The sequence below is a fragment of the Terrapene carolina genome, unplaced genomic scaffold (assembly GCF_002925995.2).
Source record: "Terrapene carolina triunguis isolate 2854851 unplaced genomic scaffold, T_m_triunguis-2.0 Scaffold926, whole genome shotgun sequence".
Classification (NCBI taxonomy): Eukaryota; Metazoa; Chordata; order Testudines; family Emydidae; genus Terrapene; species Terrapene triunguis.
In genome coordinates this window covers 3,538,440-3,557,049 of record NW_020665277.1, presented here as the reverse complement: position 1 = coordinate 3,557,049, position 18,610 = coordinate 3,538,440, and the positions used below count along the sequence as shown (strand labels likewise).

Sequence of the window (18,610 nt, the reverse complement as noted above, 5' to 3'; positions counted from 1 at the left end):
CCTCGAGAGGTCATCTAGTCCAGTCCCCTGCACTCAAGGCAGGGCTAGGTATTATCTAGACCATCCCTGACAGGTGTTTGTTCAACCTGCTCTTAAAAATCTCCAATGATGGAGATTCCACAACCCTGACAATTCAGAAGTTTTTCCTAATATCCAACCTAAACCTCCCTTGCTGCAATTTAAGCCCATTGCTTCTTGTCCTATCTTCAGAGGTTAAGAACAATTTTTCTCCCTCCTCCTTATAACAACCTTTTATATACTTGAAAACTTATGTCCCCTCTCTCAGCCTTCTCTTCTCCAGACTAAACAAACCCAATTTTTTCAATCTTCCCTCTTAGGACATGTTTTCTAAACCTTTAATCGTTGTTGTTGCTCTTCCCTAGACTTTCTCTAATCTGTCCTCAAATGTGGCGCCCAGAACTGGACACAATACTCCAGTTGAGGCCTAATCATCGCGGAGTAGAGCGGAAGAATTACTTCTTGTGTCTTGCTTACAATACTCCTGCTAATACATCCCAGAATGATGTTTGCTTTTTTTTTTTTTTTTTTTTTTGCAACAATCTTATACTGTTAACTCATATTTAGCTCGTGGTCCACCATGACCCCCACATTCCTTTCCACAGTACTCCTTCCTAGGCAGTCATTTCCCATTTTGTATGTGTGCAACTGATTGGTACTTCCTAAGGGAAGTACTTTGCATTTGTCCTTATTGAATTTCATCCCATTTACTTCAGACCATTTCTCCAGTTTGTCCAGATCATTTTGAATTATAATCCTAACTCCTCTCATCTTGGTATTGTTCACAAACTTTATAAGTGTACTCTCTATGCCATTATCTAAATCATTGATGAAGAATCTCTTATAGTAGACTATACAGTACCTCAGTGCAATAGAAACCAGGGAACTTGGGAAAAATATATAGCCATGGAAAGAGCCAAACCAAAAAGCAATGGTAGGCCCAGTGATGCATGCACACGCAAATTAATTCTTTATCTCCATTAATTAGCCCAATAATCTCCTTCAATTCAACATGAATGTCTGGTTTCCAAGAAGTGTGCATTTCTACTTAGGCACTACCATACCCCTAAGTCAAAGTCATTAAGAATACAAACCACAGACAAAGTCTTCAGGATTCACATGGAGAATGCTTTGTCCCACTAGCCATTCGGGGTGAGCACAGCTAACATTTACAGCCTGTTGTAAATGGTTGTCAATGAGCCACTGAAGCAGCCATTTCAACTGGCAGTCACAGAGTAGGCTGCTGGTGTTCAACATCCTGCAGAAACAAGGTTAAAAAGGAAAAAAAGTCATTTATTTTATTTACTCATTTCTCATCTCGGATATTGTGGTGACATAAAGCAGCCGAACACCATTGGCACATACATACAAAGCGCCCACCACCACGGTATCTGGATCTTAGGATACCTACCGGCTGCTGTCAGTAAATGCCATATCAGGAAGTCTTTACTAGACTGAAAAAATTATTCACCCCTTCTGGAGAGTGAATCTGGGGTTTAGTTAGAACCAGGAAGGGCATGTACCAAAGAATAAGGGATTCCTTTCAGCAATATCCACTTTTGTCCATGAATGACAACCCCCACTTTAAAAACATACAAGACAGTGAATAAAGTCTCACATGAGCGCCTAACGTAGAAAGCATGTCTCACTACCTTCCTTCTCTCAGTGAAGTTAATGTGAAACTAAGTAATAGCCCATCTGGCCAGGATTAACTAAATGGATAATTTTTTAAAGACAGATTACATGATATTCAGACTTCATCTTCTACAGAGTTATGAATTATACTCCCATAGAATATCACTGGGTGTGTGGGTCTCTCAACATTATATAACATTCTACATGTTTGAAGATCACATGTGGCTTCGGCAAGTGTATCTGCCGAGCTAGTAAAATCTCTGTATTGCTGAAGTTTATACAAGGCCTTTTCCCCCTAAAGGGGGTTCAAAACATGAGGCTAGTCAAGCCCTCGGAAAAGTTTCCATTTGGCCATTTCTCCTGTTTACTGGCCAAGTTCCAAGATGCTTTGAATTTTTTATATGGGGAATATCATCTGAGGCTTTTGTCTCTTAATTGTCTGAAAACCAGGCTAGATTTTTGAGCAGACAAGTCAACAGCTTTAATTTAGTCTCAGAGGGGCCACATGAAGCATTTAATTTTGTAATAAGGAGTGGGGTACTGCTAAGAGCCACATTAATGACCATAACAGCATCAGTCTGCATGTTGGACCATTAAAGATTATAAAGACTTCCTCTGTGTTCTATTTCAAAGCAGACATGCACAAATATTAAAACCTTTTTTTAAATCCGCCCCCCCCATTCTAAAATGTTTTTAGAACATTCTTCACTTTACATTTTTAGTATATATTTTACAGCAGAGAAATTTGATTCCACCAAGCCTGGTGGAGTACAGTCCTAATTTGCAACCTGGTTCCGTGCCATCACAAGGGATTGTCGAACAGAAAAATGCAGATAAGAATTTCCCAACACCAAGTGACAAAGCCAATTATAGACACCCAGAAAGTCTTGGCTCCTTCCATTGTGGGGATAACAAAAGCTAACCCCAGCTTTTTATTAATCAGAGCACTGCTTTAAACACCCACACCCCGAAGCAAGAGTTCTCATGAACTGCTCTCAAGATGAAAGAGCAAAGGAGTTGGAAAAACACTGCAAGGAAGTATTATAGTTTACAGTAATTATGTTCAGGAAGAGAAGATATAAATTCTAGCAGGCATTAGCTAAACCCTATAGCCATTGTTAAAAATTTAATTTTTACATAGGAATTACCACCACTGATGCCTACTTTGTTTTACTGATATTTTGTAATGGAAGTGGAACATATTTAAGCAAAACTGTAGGAAGGTCTATAAGGGACACAATATGGTCTAACTTGTAATAAATAAATATACTTACAATTCACTAAAGTGAGTCCGAGCAAAAGCATTTTCTTGGATAGACATTATTGCATTGTTGTTCAAATCTCTGTAAATTAAGCAAGAAGAGTCACAGTGGGAAAATGTCATTTCATATTCTAACGCTGAACAGTTGTGACATTTGCATGTTTGAAGAAGAGACATGTCTGAGATTGATAGACAGAAAAAGCTACAAGAACTACAAGACAAAGTACTTACAGATGTTCAAGTGCTTCAAGACCAGAGAATGCTTTCTTTGTAATTGATTTGATCTGGTTTCCTTGCAAGATTCTGAAAGACAACCCCCCCCAACCCCCAACAAAGAAGACTTTAACAGACAAAATATTTTAATACAATATAATGTGGCGTAGTGTCGGCCAATGTGAACAAGGGCTGCTAGGTCTCTCCTTACCTGTATGCAAGTTTCCCATTAGTATGAAGGAGTTTTGCATGCATACCAGTGACACTCCCACCCAAGAACATGGTAACTGCTTTTCCAAAAGGATTTTAAAATAAAGTCACTAACTAGTAGCCCTTTCAAAGGATGAAAGTAAATTTCATTAGCTCTGACGGTTAGGAAGTCGAATCGCCAACAATGATTTTCAGCAAAGCTTTTACCTGAAAATCTACTGGCACTTAAAACTTTCCTCAGGTATAGCCCAGACAGTAATTTTAGAATGCATAACAGACTTCAGGTCTCAAATCATGTTTTCTGAAATGATAGTGGAAGCGATTTTATCCTACAAATACTTCCATCATTTTCAATACAACAACAGAGACACCCACTCCTGAACACTATTGTCAAGCAAGAGTTCAATTTCCTAGCCTTAGTCTAAGTTACTTAGTACAGGGACCATACTGAATACAAATGCTCTTAACAGAAAAGGCTTTGCTCAGACTTAATCATATTTGTGTTCAAACTATGCACTATTAAAAATATTTCTGGCTTCATTTCTATTCCAATGCCTTGGAAAGAGGTCATTTCCGGGGCTTGTAATACATACAATTTGTTGAGTCTGCTGAGACCTGCAAAGGCTTCATTCGAATCTTCTATGGCCCAAGAGATCTCGTTGTTCCGCAAATCTCTACAAGAGTAGAAATGCCTCATTTACATGCCTGGGAAAAATTATATTCATCATTGCTAGTTACTAATGACTGGGGATACAGAATTTCTTTGTGTATAAGTAGTACTGTGCTACTGCATAGTACTTTACAAACACTGAGCCTCAACATCCCTGCAGGACGATAAACACCCCATTATACAGATGGGGAAACTAACGGTGCAAGGTGGGTAAGTGAATTGCCTAAAGTCACAGCATCACTGGCTGAATCACAAAGAAAACCAAGAAGCTCTGAGGTACAGTCTCTTGACTGGATATTTGGTAAAGACCAATAGTCTGGCTAGTGATCACCATGTGACAGGACTATTTACAAGAGACTGGGAGGGGCTCCTGAAATGAGTTGGTTTGTGTAAGTGAATTAAGCAATAAGTTCATAGTGTTAATCTTCAAGTGACAGGCTTGTGATAACGTTAGCATATTAAAAGATTACATACAGGTTGTAGCGTAGGGCTGCCAAGCATGAAGTAGGAGATTTGCAATACAGCGCGGGTGTTCTGCTCACAAATCTTGTTACCAGCTAATGGGATTTCTGCTTGACCCCTGCACGGCACTTCTGCCCTGACAACTTAGTCTGCTGTTCTATGCTAAAACCAATACAGCACTCCCTGGTTTAGGAGGGATTATTAAATGATTCACTGAGGGGGGGGGGGGAAAGAGGGGGGGGAATAATAGATTCAGTAAAGTTCCTTTTAAACTAAAAGTCAGATTTACCTAGGATTTTTCCTTTAGGGAGGGACCCTTCTTATCTGCCTTTTCATATCTTAGCATATAGAGGTATTTGCAGATATACCAGTGAGTTGTGAGGAGAAATATTAATGCAGAACAATTGATGTTTCATTAAAATATAGGCATTTATCAGTACGATAGCGCTCATGTGCAACAAATCAACTGCCATAAGAGCGCTAAATAAAATTAAGGACAATAATAGTGAATGGGCCTAATTTAATATACAAAAATTATTTCCTTTGCTATATTTATGGTGAAACAGAACCATTGTTAGCATTGCTTAGAATGGAAGTTTTACTTTATAGACATTAATATACTGAAACAGACCAAAAATCTACCTAGTCCAGTATTTTGCCCGTGGCAGTAGCCATTCTTATTCGTTTTGTAATACTGAAGTAATTGGTTCAGCACCTGCAGAAACACGTTCCACAGGTAGGAACCATTTATTAACTTGCCTTTTAATCCACTTAACTTTAATTCAGGATGCCCAGAATTCCACCATTACTAACGAAGAGCTAGAATGTGCAACTTTACTCACGCTGGCGAGTGCTGGTGCACACAACAGACCCACCAACTACAATGGGTAGCAGTGCGCATCACTGGGAGCAAAGACTGCATAATCTAGATCCAAAGTAATTTTGATGCTAAATTAGAGTGTTTCCCTTTGAAGACTTGTTTAGGGGGTAGGCAACATACACATCCCTAAAGTGAGGTTCTAATCAGAAAGTTGTTCCAAGTCAGTGACGCTGTGGTTACATGGGAATAAATGTAGCACAACACAGTAGTAGGAATATCTACTTCTAGAATACTCTCTAGGTCAGCCGAGTTTACAGCTTTGGATGGGGGTTAATGCCCAGTCAGACATAGTATTATAAAGTAAACAAGGTGATAAGATTTAAGACTTTTGAACTTCTGTTCTGTTTTTAGATATCTGATTTCTATTTTGCACATATTCTTAATCCACAGAATATATAACCCATATCTTATCTGCAGTTTCTGTGTGGTTACCCTACAAGTTTACTATCTTTAAAAGAAGAAGCCTTTAAGAGCATAGGGCACAAAGAATAATACTTAAGGCAATCTTAACACACACACTGGGCAGATGGAGGACTAACAATGGAAATTAACTATTAAATTGTGTGTCTTGGTGAGCATATACCTGTGCTATTTGGACCAATTTGGTGTTTTGTTTTTGTTGGTAAAGCACCAAGAGGGAAGGGAGAGGGGGAAATAGAACTTCATTGTGTGAGCTGACAGAATTTGCTCCTCATGCGCGGTGAGGCATGAATGCTCAGAGCCTTGTTAATCACCATTGCTCCCTTGTCTGCGAACATTCGGCGACCCTGAACCAAACGGCCTGCCTGTTAGCTGTTTGACGCCCCTTAAGAGCCCAACAAAACCTACTAATTAATCTGCTCTTGTTCTTTTTCATGCTACTCTAAATCTAAGAGATTAGTTTTAATTGTTTCATTAAAAGGCTGCATTAAGGTTAACGGAATATGACTGCTTACATAAGTGTCCAGTGATTTTGCCTAAATAGGCACTTTCTTAATGAACTGACAGAAGGGTTATAAACTTGCACTCTTTTCCAGCTAGCTTTGTGTAGAACCATTAGAAGCCTTCAGCTCTGAGGATGTTTTTAGCAAGAACCAGGATTGAATCCTTATTGCTAGATAAATCCAGTCACAGTTACATGTATTAATGAAGCTATAAAAATATGTGCACAGTTACACCTTAGAATAGAGGTGGCAAATCTTTCTGCACTGTTATGTGATATACGCATTGTGAAGTGAGCATGTGTGGAGGGCAGAAAAGGGGGAAGGCTTAAACAGTAATTTTTAGGCCTAACATGGATTCACTATTTATGTTGGTTTACATGTTTATTCCCATGGTACCCAGTCACTGTAAACTGAGTTAAAAGCAACATTTGGGCCCACGTTGACAAGGCATCCTCACAGCTGATACTTGTGTTGGCTTACTGAATGGAAAGGATGATTAGACCACCTCCAATGGCCCCTGCAGAGAGGTAGCTCCTCCAGAGCAGGTTTTCAAGTACCCTGGTAGGATGGTGTGCGCTGACTCTTGCTCTTGGTTAACAGGATATTCTCCAGGGCTATCAAGCTCCTGCCTGCCGCCAGCACTAAAGTTAGTGGGGTTTTTTTTTTTAAAAGCTTAAGACTCTGGGCAGCAATTACTCCTACCGACAGCCCTCTCAATCCCCCCATCCCTTCAAAGGCAAGATGGCAGCACAGCAGGGACTAAGGCTCCTATTGAAGGCTTTACAGGCTCGCATGGTCAGTAGCAGTCACAGCCTTTGCTTTACAACTAAGGAAGCTAGCAGAAGTAAACAGGAATTTTTAAATTGGAACCTTTCTGCACTTACAGAGTTTGAAGATTTGACAGCCCTTTAAAGACACCATCGGCAATGTGAATGATTCTGTTGTCACCCAGATTTAATTTCTCCAATAAGCCAAGTCCCACAAAGGCAGACTGATCCAGGCGGGTCAGCTGGTTGTACGACAAGTCTCTAGAAACATTAAGTGTACACAGTAAGGGGAAGAGACAAGAGACTAACTGAAGGCAAGAATATCAGACAATGAGGTCATCAGAAATCAAGACTCCCTGTTCAGATTTATTTTCACTTAAACATTCTATTAGAATGTTTTGACAAAGGCCTAGCAAAAAGAGATGCAGCATTTTCTATGGCTGTTCTAGCCAATCTGTTCTTGGTAACATCATGAAGTCCCCACTGAAATGCAGCCCAGCACTTACAGTTCAGAAAGTCTTTGGCAGAATTCCCATGCATCTGGACTGATCCTGTTAATGGCATTTTGGCTAACGTAGAGTTGTTGCAACGTTCGTAAGCCATACAACCAGCCCTTGTTTATTTCTGTCAGGTTATTATGTTCCAGTTCTCTAAAGAATTAGAGAAGAAAATGTTTTCCAAGTAGACATTCAATGAGTAACACATTTTTATAGCACTTCTCATCAGCTGATCTTAGTGATTTGCTAACATTAAGCCTTATAGCACTCCTGTGGGATAGACAAGATTATACCCTGGTTATAGAGGCCAGAGGAGTAAATGGATGCCCACAAAAAGGGTAAATGACTGCCCAAGGTCACAGTGAACGAGTGGCACAGTCAGACTCCTGGCTTCTATTCTTAACTCAAAATTCTCTGTTCTATCCAGTAGAAGATATGGCCTCTTGTTTTAAATCAACTCTATTAAAATCTCTTGGTAGCACTGCTTGGGTGATACATATGAGATCCCTCTGTGTCAAACACTCATACCCCTAAAAGTCAAGACCTTATAGTTAACCACTAACATAAAGCAAGTCCAGGATTATTAGCATTCTCACTTGTACCTGGGTATTAGAAGACTCCAGGTCGCTTCCCCTTCCCATCCCCAACCCCTCACCCCCGTAACATTTTTTTTAATGAAGTAGTTTGCACAATTTCATTTCTTAGTTCTTCATATGATGGCAAGAGTAGTAAAACTGAGTGAGAGTCTGAACTTGAGATTCCCTTGGAAAGTTTCTGGGAGACTTCCCAATGGACATTGAACTTATGGGGACACCAAGCTTTACTATCAATCATACCTTAGTTGGAAGGCAGTCCTATTTGTAATGCCATCAGATAATCAGAAGTGATTGTTTCATTTCTATATTCTTTGGAGACGAGTGGTTCAGGGATAGGTTGGGAAGGCAAAATGCATACCTAATTCTAGCTTTGGGACAGCACCAATAGCTGGGGCCACAGTAACAGGGTTGAGGCTGTAGGGATTGATATGCAGCTACCATATATGGATACAGTTTACTCAATAGCTGTGCATTACAGTGAGAAGACTGGAGAAATCTTAAGAATACTGGCAACAGATTCTATCAATGGAGTAGCGAGAGGGTGACACTTTCTGAATCACCTTGGTGAATGGAGCTAAGCTGGCAGAAGGGAGAGAGACAGTAATAAATTTGTTAGTCTCTAAGGTGCCACAAGTACTCCTGTTCTTTTTGCGGATACAGACTAACACAGCTGCTACTCTGAAACCAGTAATATCTTTACATCCTCTTTGGAGTTACCATGAAAGATGTGAAGCCGTAAGCTTCCACAGGGAAGAGTAGAAATGTAAACACATTTCCTGTACTACGCATCAACTATTCCAGTGAAGCCTGGCATCATGAGAGACACAGTGAGGACCCACTTTCCCCGTTGGTGCCTGAAGAGGATACCTAACAAAATGCTATGAGCAGCCATACTTACAGTTCTTCCATATTATCCAATCCAAAGAATGCGCCATCCATTAGTTTGCTAATCCCATTGCGCTGCATTTTTAATGATTTTAAGGATTCCAGTCCCTGGAATGTAAGACTTTCCACTATTTTAATCCGGTTCCTTTTAAGTTCCCTTAAATAAAATAAGTTAGCCATAAGTGTTTAGATATCTTTCACTAAGAAAGACTCGCATCTACCAAGAATACATTCTCAAGCAAATGATACAATTTTAAACATTGTTCATTGAGTTTAAGGGACATCACTTACAGGAATTGCACGTGAGGCAATTTGAAGATCTTTGGTGGAATCATACTAATTCGGTTTCTGTTTAGTTTCACCACCACTAGAGAACTGGATAAGTTATCAAGGCAGCCTGCTTCTAGGGTAGTTATTCTGTTGTTACTCAGATTCCTAAGAAAGGAGGAGAAAAGATTTTCTCAACATAGAAAATTCTACTTTAAAATTGCATAAGAACATCAAACTAATATTTGTATTACAACTAATTTCTTGTAAAGTTATTTGGTCTCATCAAGTCCCCAGTTTCAAGAATTCAAGTTCTGGTATCATGGGTTAACCTATTTAATCCAAAAAAGGACAACAGGCAAGAGCAGGCATGACTAAGACAAGGACAATCAAGTGACCTGGCCACGGTCAGCAAAAACCAGGGTACACTAGGAAGTTACCCAATGCTGGCTGTCAGACTCAGGCATGTTAGTTTAAGAAAGTCATTGCTAGTGTAGATGGGACAAAACCCTTTTCAACACAGCCTGAGAAAGCATGATTATGACTTGGTACCATTATGTTTTAAGTTATTTTGTCCCATCTACATTAGCAGGTGTACTGTTCAGAGGGACACATTGCTCTATGCAATAGGTCAGTATCCTACTATAGATGGGACCTTTGACTGTAAGGCTCTTTGAGGCAAGGGATCATTATTCCTATTGGTATGTAAAGTACAAACACGTTTATAACATTGCCTACATAAGCAGCACATGGCTAGTCAACAATTCAGCCTGGGTGGGGAAAAAAAGACTCCTTCTGACTCCCACTAGTCACTAGTTCTCATATCCTTTTTTTACCGTGGGGAAAAAGGTGATGTTAGGTTGTACTACAATGTAACTATATACTTTCAGCACACTACAGATCAGTTACCTCATTATACTTACAGGTACTTCAACTGCATTCGTGGGAATGAAGAAGCTTTAATTTCTGATATGAGGTTAGAGCTAAGGTCTAGGTTCTCCAACGAAAGGTAAAGTTGGAGCTGCTCAGCATTTATCTCTGGAATTGTATTGTGTACTCTACAAACAAAAGAAACAGCAGCAACGTGAGGACAATCACCCGACCACCACTAGGGATGAGCACCATAACTAACTAGGGGTCCAAGGATTAGGATTAATAACCCATGTCTGAGTTTAGAAAAAAATCTAACGTACCGTTCCGGGTGTTGATTAAGATCCATAAAACCTTATTTCAGGTCCTGGCAATGTTGGAAGTCCCCTCCCCACAACCATCCCGACAGTAAAGGTGGTTTTTTTAACTGTCAGATTTTAGCCCCTGGGGGGCTGGAGATAAGCTGTTTCCTGTGGGAGTCCTTGAGTCTGGGACAGACACCCCCACCCCCGCCCCGCTTCAAAGCGCCTCAGGTTTGTTTATCAGAGTGCATGACAGAAATCCCCCACTCTCTTCCCCCCACCCCTACCCCGCACTCCCAGTAGCTTGCATTTGCAGGTGATTTAGAGTTAACTTTTGGTCAATTGTGTTACTAATGTTTTTTGTGGGGATGTGTGCTTTAAAAAAAAAAAAAGTGCTGTACATCTGCCTTGAAGCATTTTAAACAAAAAGATATTTAAACAAGTTTAGCTTTTAAAAAATTAGCTGCTTTCAATTCCTTTGAGACAAACTTTTTCACTTGCTTATAAGAGAAAACAATTTTTTCAACTCTTTAAATATTTACTTACAATGACAGAATAGTAATATTAGAAGTTGGTTCTCCAAAGTAGGGAATTTCACTTAGCTCATTGTAATTCATCTTCCTGAAAAAGAGATTTCTTTACTGACACTTCAAAAAGGGAAAAGCCGTTCTAGACAGCTGAACAACTGAAAGATTTCTCTTGATATAGCATTGTGAACACTTTAGCTACATGAATGACATTTTGCAGTAGACAGTGCTGATAGACCCCTTAAGAGCTAGTTTAGAAACAAAAGTTTGGAAGATTCAACAATCCAAAAAACAGAACCGCTTTAGGTAGTTAATTTAATTTAATGGCATCTAAAAATTAGCTACATTCAAAATGAAGTGATGCCCTGTTTCTATTTTAAAATAATGGAATGAGTACTAGATTTCTACGCTTCCTGATGAAATGTGGTTCTGAGGGTGGAACATATCTCTCTGCCTTACACGTACTGCGCTACTAAAATAGGGCTGTCAATTTCTGCTACCTTGCTTCAGATATTTTTTAGTAATTCAGACCATCCTGATGTGCCTTAGGAATCCGAGCTTAGAAATTGACAAGTTAGAATCCTAAATATGAACATGTAAGAACTCTGCAACAAAATGTTTATTTTAAACAATGATAACTTAGATTAACTTACACTTCTTGCAGTGTGTGAATAGACAAACCAATGCTCCAGTTAGAGGACAGTAAGTGATTATGACTTAAATCCCTGGAGAATAAAGAGAAAAGAGATTATTCTATAGTCTGGACCCAAGTAGTTGTGTGCTGTACATTACAAGTTGTTTCATCTAAAATTCAGAAGCAGTTCAAATCCATTTTCATATTTTTTGGAACATACCGTGTTTCCCCGAAAGTAAGACATCCCCCGAAAATAAGACCCACTTCCAGTTTTGCCTCTCGCTGTAATATAAGGCATCCCCCCGAAAATAAGACCTCCCCAATAATAAGGCCACCCCGGAATATAAGGCCCCGAAGCTCCAGGAAAAATAAGACCTCCCCTGAAAATAAGACCTAGTGCATCTTTGGGAGCAAAAATTAATACAAGACACTGTCTTATTTTCGGGGAAACAGGGTATTATATTATTACACCAAACAATAAGAAAGGTTCCCTCTAGCTTACTATATTTATTACTTGGAAAAATCTAGTTCTTTATGCCATTAATGGACTAACTCTGTTTTTTAAAATAAATATGGGTTGACAGATAAAGAGATCATATGAAATATTCGCCACGAGCACTTTCTGGAAGTTTAATGGCAGTTTTCCAAAGCTCACTAGGAAAGACTCCCCACACCTTCAAAAGATGTGCTGACAATACCCTTTTAAGATTCCAGCAATGCCTCTGGGAAGGTTTTTGCAGTAGTGACCCTGTTTTCTCACCCTTCCCAAGGGTAAAACCCTTGACAGATACATATATCTTAGCAGTTAAAGTGAGTTATTTTAAAGAACAATTCCTGCACAAAGAGCACATAAGCAAGAGACAAACAAGAGGTAGGAAAAAAGGAATGAGGGCACATTCAGAAGCACTGTTTTAGCTCCAGTTTGTTTTTGTTTATGGAGGACACTAATGAGAAAAAGGGAGGACAAATGGAACAGTAGGAAGGGAATGTAAGAGTTTGGTAGATAGAGAAACAGGAAAAATTAAGTCTTATCCCAATTCACTTCACATTTTGTAAAATGCTCTGCTTTTGCCTCAGACCTAACATGTCAATTGTTATACAATGGGGCCTACAAACCCAAGCAGACATTGCAGCCCCATCGTGCGGGACACTGGACAAGCATATAGTAAGACTGTCAGCTCTTTGGAGCAGGGACTTACAATGGTTACCAAAATCAGGCTGACAACAGAAATGTGGTTTTAGCCTTAACTATGGAGAGAGAGAGAGAGAACCGTCGTTCCATAATAAGGTTGTATTAAAAATTTTTTTTTTAAATCCACCTTGTTAATGCATTTTGGCTTCTATCCAGGGCAAAGATGAAACCCAGGTGGCTTGTGCTGACAGCCCAAACATGGTATATTAGAACAGGGCTGGCAACAACAGCAACTTTGTGAAAGAGTACAGTTGTTTGCTAACTCTGGAAGGCAAATGTGCCAGAGGACTAGAGATAGGATACTCAGCTAGTACAGATAACAGAAATGGTAACGGTTTATCTCACCCTAGCAAGCACACCAACGACATATGCCTACATGTTTCAACAATGTCTTTATTAAAATAGAAAGTTCTGTCTCACCTAGCTGGAGTCACACCTGCTTATCAGTGAAGTATTAGATACTTTCATTATAGCTTTAGGCATGATACAGTTAAATTAAGGTGGTATCAGCAATAGTAGCTCTCCTTTTGATAGAGGGGCGCTCCACTCAGATATAACACACACAGTCACACTTTATACATTGTTTATAAAAGGTTACGTGATTAATAGAGGCTACAAATATGTTACAGATATAGGCTGTATGAGTTATAAGCACATCAGCAAGAGGTGGTGCATATGGCTATAAGCAATTTGACCCATGGAACAAGCAACTGCTTCGTTTATAAATGGTGTTCTAATGGCTATTTCTAAATAGAATCTTAAAGTGCAATCACACATGCCATGCTTAAATTAGGCTTGCACATTAGTAGCTAAGAGTGGGTTTTGTTTTTGTTTAAAGAGAAAGGATGAGTCTCTTTATAAAATACCAAATTTGAATCTAAAATGATTTCAACCATTTAAAGTGAATTCCATGATTTCACAGTCCTTTGGCATTTTAGCAACTTTCCAGTTTGAGTGAGCTCACATCTGAAACCTTATTTGTTAACTTTTCCCTACACCACAGAAGATTGTTGTGGCAGACACTGACCTTATTTCCATCAATAAAGAGAGAGATGGGGATTTGGGATAAACACTGAATGGGATCTTAAAAATCCTTACTGGAGTCCTCCAAAAAACTTCTGAGCTTAATTTTATGCCAGAATCTGGGAACATTGTTTATGCTTCAACATTGAATGGGACACAGTCTAACCAGAGATGCATGTACTTTCTTGAAAACTTGGTTCTCTCTCAACTCAGAATTTAGTTGAAGACAAAAAGGGCATTATCTGAAATTATACAGCTTGTTTCGAATGTTTGAGACTGCTGCATCCAAAGACAACAGCTGGCCTCAAATCATATGGGTACCTGCTAGAGGATGGGGAGGGCAGGGCATGGTGCACACAATGTCACTAAACACTTAACAGTAAAACAAGCACATATCACATTATATAGAAATATTAGCAAGTGTGGGGGAAGTCAGAAAGATTGATAAGTGCACTCAAGCAAATGGATTTTTCTTGCATGCAAGCTTGTCAGAACTTCCTACACTCAAGCTAAAACAAGTGCAAATAAGTTCCCAGTTGCCACACACGGAAAAACTGATTATATTTTTGCAGATTGATCAATCACATGGTGACCTTCACCATTAGCTCACTTCAATTTTCTCATGAACGGAGAATGAAAATGCCATAACATGAATCAGGAGGGGCCACAACAGTAACAGAATAATTTACTTCTCATTCTAAAAGGACAGCCTCGCTCTCAAAACTGATGTTTACTGGCTGTTTGTGCTCTGACCATCAACGCCACATAGCCTGTGGACTAAAAACTTCCCCAATTGTTTGCTAACTCTGGAAGGCAAATGTGCCAGAGGACTAGAGATAGGATACTCAGCTAGACAATCTTTTCTGACAGTGGCCAGTCCCAGCTGCTTCAAAAGAAATTTCAAGGAACACCATAAATGAGAATTATGAGTAACTGACCCACATGGGACGTTACATCCCAAATCCGGGTGCATAGTGGCTGTAACCTGACCCGTGAGGGTGTACATCTCTTACAATGTTTTTAATCCTATCTAGTGTAGCTGTGGATGTTGCATGCCAAATTTGTTTTAATCCTCCTAAATTCTTGGCCGCATCATCTTGTGGCCATGAGTTCCATGTGCCTGAACTCACCACACAGATCTCAGCACTCATGGACCCCTTATTTAAGCTTCTAAATATACCTGACCTGCCATAGCTGTCTTCCCCTTCAAGAGCTCCTAGAACGTAATCAATATCCCTGATGAATTTAGTCCCTTACAACACTAGATTGTTGCAACCTAGACACTCAGTTACTAAGGAATCTTAATTTCTTTCACCACTCCAACCCCTAGAAACCCCGATGCTATTTGAGTATTTATAGAGTGAATAACGAAAACATGTCTTTGTGAAGAAAAAATGGCTTTTAGTGTTATGAACTCAACTCCCACTCATGCTAAATCTATAGTGACATAAGTGTAAAAAAAATGATGAATTATAAAAATTCTTGGTACATGCAGTCAGACATGCTGTTAATGTTGCTCTTTAGTACCACTGGGATGTAAATAATTTAGATAAGGCATGCAGAAATCCAAACAGGTTTGTGAATGAGAATTTGGTGCTTCAAATAAAATTCAGAGATACCCTCAGAAATAGATGAACAATACAAGTGACATTTTTCTCCTTCTGCAGAGTCAAGCAAGATGAAATACAGGTGAAATCCTGTCCACGTGGAAACCAGTAGCAAGATTCCCTGTCAACTTCCATGGGGCCAGGATTTCACTCTTCATTTGTAAGAGAATTATAGACAGCACATCTGTATCCAGCATTTTGTAGTATTACCTGAATACTAACTGAGATGCAAGTGGCTCCTGTAAGAACTCTTGTTTTCACATGGCGTTTCTGCACCACATGCTGCTGGTCAATAGTAAGAGCGAAGCAGCAAAATATTAAGAACAAGATGAACTGCCTTTTCTTCCATCTGATTATTTGTACTGAGTGCAACTCTCTCTGGCACTAACAGGTATGCTCACCAAAACAGTGTTAAAAACAACACAGCAGAGGAATTACAAACATTTTGATCATGGCAAGAGTAAGTCAATTACACATACCATGGACGAATAGCAGAAAGCAGACAAATTCAGTCCCATAGGTTTATCCACTCATTAACCTTGTACTCACAGGATGAAATCCTACTTTTCAAACCAAGTCAAGAAACTAAGGATAGTCTGGAAATTGGATGGTTTGAGCGACTGATAGTGAGTTAGATCCTGTTGCTCAATTCCAGCACAGGCCTGAGGTCACCCTAGAGCTTTATAAAAGGTGTTTATAAAAGGTGCTGCTACTCTGAAACCTGTCATAAAAGGTGTTGTGTCTGAAAGAGGTCTGGTGGCTTCAGTCTGCTTCCACAGACAAGCAGAGTTCACACACAAAAGCCACCAGTTGAGTGGCCATCAAAGACAAGGAACCAGGAATTGACTAGGTCATGGGAGACTGAACAAGTCTTGCCCCTTAATTTCAGGCATATTTTAGCAGTCATTGCCACTAGTTTCTCAAGTCAGAGATTACGTTCAATGTCATTTGAAATCTGTGCCTCTACACTTTCAGAGGGGACATAACTACAGCACTGGTTCGTAGTGCTAACAGCGTGAGATAGTGACTAGCACAAATGATCATCAGAATGATGTGAAAAAGGTCTTACACCTTGGAAGCGAATTATGAGCTGCACAGTTTTCTATTATTCTATACCAGAGTTTAAGATTTACTCGTTAGACTACTGGTGTGTAGAGAGCTGCCTGCTCACATGGCGCTACACCCTCATTTCCATGCTGTAACTAATATTAGTAATAAATAACTTTCTAAAATCACCTTTCCATGTCAGCAATTGTTGCAGTTGCTCTAGAGAAGTTTTTCAGTCATAAATGGGATGGGAAGAGGGAGATTACCACAAGATAGTCTCTGTATTAGAAAGAGGGCTACTTTATGAAGCAGTTTGAATACACTTGTCCTGATGGTTTATTTCAAGTCTTACTGGTTCCTCAGACTAGCAGTGCTTTCTTGACACTGACATAGAACTGAATATAGCAAGCTCTGGACCTTGTATTTTTTTTTGTTCTCTGGGGATTCATATGCTACCATGGGAATGTATGCTAATTTCAGTAAAAAGCTACTCTGAAGCTACTCTGTTAGATCACTACATGACACTACACGAAAGCTTATGCTCAAATAAATTTGTTATAGTCTCTAAGGTGCCACAAGTACTCCTGTTGTTAATACTGTGCTGCAGCTAATTAAGATCTCTTCCCCCCCCCCCCAAAAAAAACCACCCACCCAAACCCACAACACAGTTTCTGTACTCATCTTATACCTAATACCGTGAGAAATTCTAGGAAAGCCATAGTTTAAAGGAAGTTGACGAATTCCTAGTGACTTTTAAGAAATGAAAAATTAGGATTCTGTTGCCCTAAGCCCACCGCATTCTAAAAATACAGATCTTTATTCTGCACTTGTGGAAACCTGTGCTGTAAGGAGCATAACCTATAGTTACCAAAGACTAATGGATAAGGAAAGTAAAAAGTAAATTTCTGGTCTCACAGAAACCAGCTTGCATTTCCATTAGGCTCCTGGCTGCAGATTCAGCATCCTTGTTCTTTTAACATAGACTATTTCACTTATTTTCTACCTTTGCCATTTGACCATTGAATTCTCCCAGCTTTGGTCAAATATGCCAGTCTACAGCAGATCTTTTATTTCTTTCCCATCAGGAGCCATTAACAAAGTCCCTTATTTTCAGGAGATGTGAAAGGAGTAAAAATCCTCTTGAGATGGAACAAAAAACCTAGCCAGGTATAATCCAGTGTGTCAATCTTGTGACCCAAGTGTCCAAGGCACTTCCTGGGCTTTCAATGCCAGGATGCACTGGATTAATCATTTGGAGTAAGTCAGTTCAAAATGAACATGGGCACTGCAAAATGGCCTGGTTAATTAATAGCCACAACTTGCAAGCAAGCTAGAACAGTTCATGAAATAACCAGGCGTTGAGAAAAAGCATCTAGGAAAGTATCACTATGGATTTACCCTGCTTGGCAAGGCTGGAAAGCTCTAGCCTTTCTATAGATTTGTGTAGTTCATCAGTGACTAAATCTGCTAACAGAGACTTCTCACCTGCTGTTATGCTATCAATGATACTAACTTGAACCATTCTTCACTTCATTAAACTCCCTCTTTTTATACATGATGAAACTAATTAAATGAATCCTGGAGTGCCAAAGCAGGAAAGTTTACGCTCATAAAGTTATAAAAATGTAAGGAAATGACATATTCAAATGTTTAGAATAACTATTTTCCAGCAAATAATTCAGAAGAGATTTACTGCAGGAATACGTTGGACCTCGCAGCGGGACAATAAACTTGCAATATGATGGGCAGAGGAGATTAATTACAACATAACAGCAAACAGTTTATCACCTTGATTATTAATATAATCTGACCCTCAACAAAGCCCACAGTTTAACCAGTCAAATTCTAATGTCTGATTGTCTACCAAATGATATTATGCCAAAGGCTTTGACTGGTCTCATTAAGATTATTGTGACGATATAAATTTAAAGTTCTAAAGCAAGATGTTTTATTAAGAAGTAGATCCAAATTGCAAAATGGGTTTTCACTGACAAGATACTGAAGTAAGACTACCTGCTTTTTCAAGAACTTTTGCATTTGGTGCCTTAGAGCAATGTTTCCCAAACTTGGGACGCCACTGGTGTAGGGAAAGCCCCGGCGGGCCGGGCCGGTTTGTTTACCTGC

The 18,610-nt window shown here is 39.4% G+C and overlaps 1 protein-coding gene across 1 annotated transcript in view; it reads right to left on the bottom strand.

The window, feature by feature from the left end:
* The window catches only part of LRIG2 (leucine rich repeats and immunoglobulin like domains 2), a 43,002-nt gene that overhangs the window by 15,496 nt on the left and 8,896 nt on the right, over positions 1 to 18,610 (bottom strand). Inside the window, exons 2-12 of the mRNA XM_026661004.2 lie at positions 11,637 to 11,708; positions 11,003 to 11,077; positions 10,208 to 10,342; positions 9,309 to 9,452; positions 9,031 to 9,174; positions 7,546 to 7,689; positions 7,157 to 7,300; positions 3,931 to 4,011; positions 3,146 to 3,217; positions 2,928 to 2,996; positions 1,113 to 1,276 (exon numbers count right to left, since the gene is read on the bottom strand). Coding sequence (XP_026516789.1) covers positions 1,113 to 1,276; positions 2,928 to 2,996; positions 3,146 to 3,217; positions 3,931 to 4,011; positions 7,157 to 7,300; positions 7,546 to 7,689; positions 9,031 to 9,174; positions 9,309 to 9,452; positions 10,208 to 10,342; positions 11,003 to 11,077; positions 11,637 to 11,708 — 1,244 coding nt within the window. The remainder of the gene's footprint in view (positions 1 to 1,112; positions 1,277 to 2,927; positions 2,997 to 3,145; positions 3,218 to 3,930; positions 4,012 to 7,156; positions 7,301 to 7,545; positions 7,690 to 9,030; positions 9,175 to 9,308; positions 9,453 to 10,207; positions 10,343 to 11,002; positions 11,078 to 11,636; positions 11,709 to 18,610) is intronic.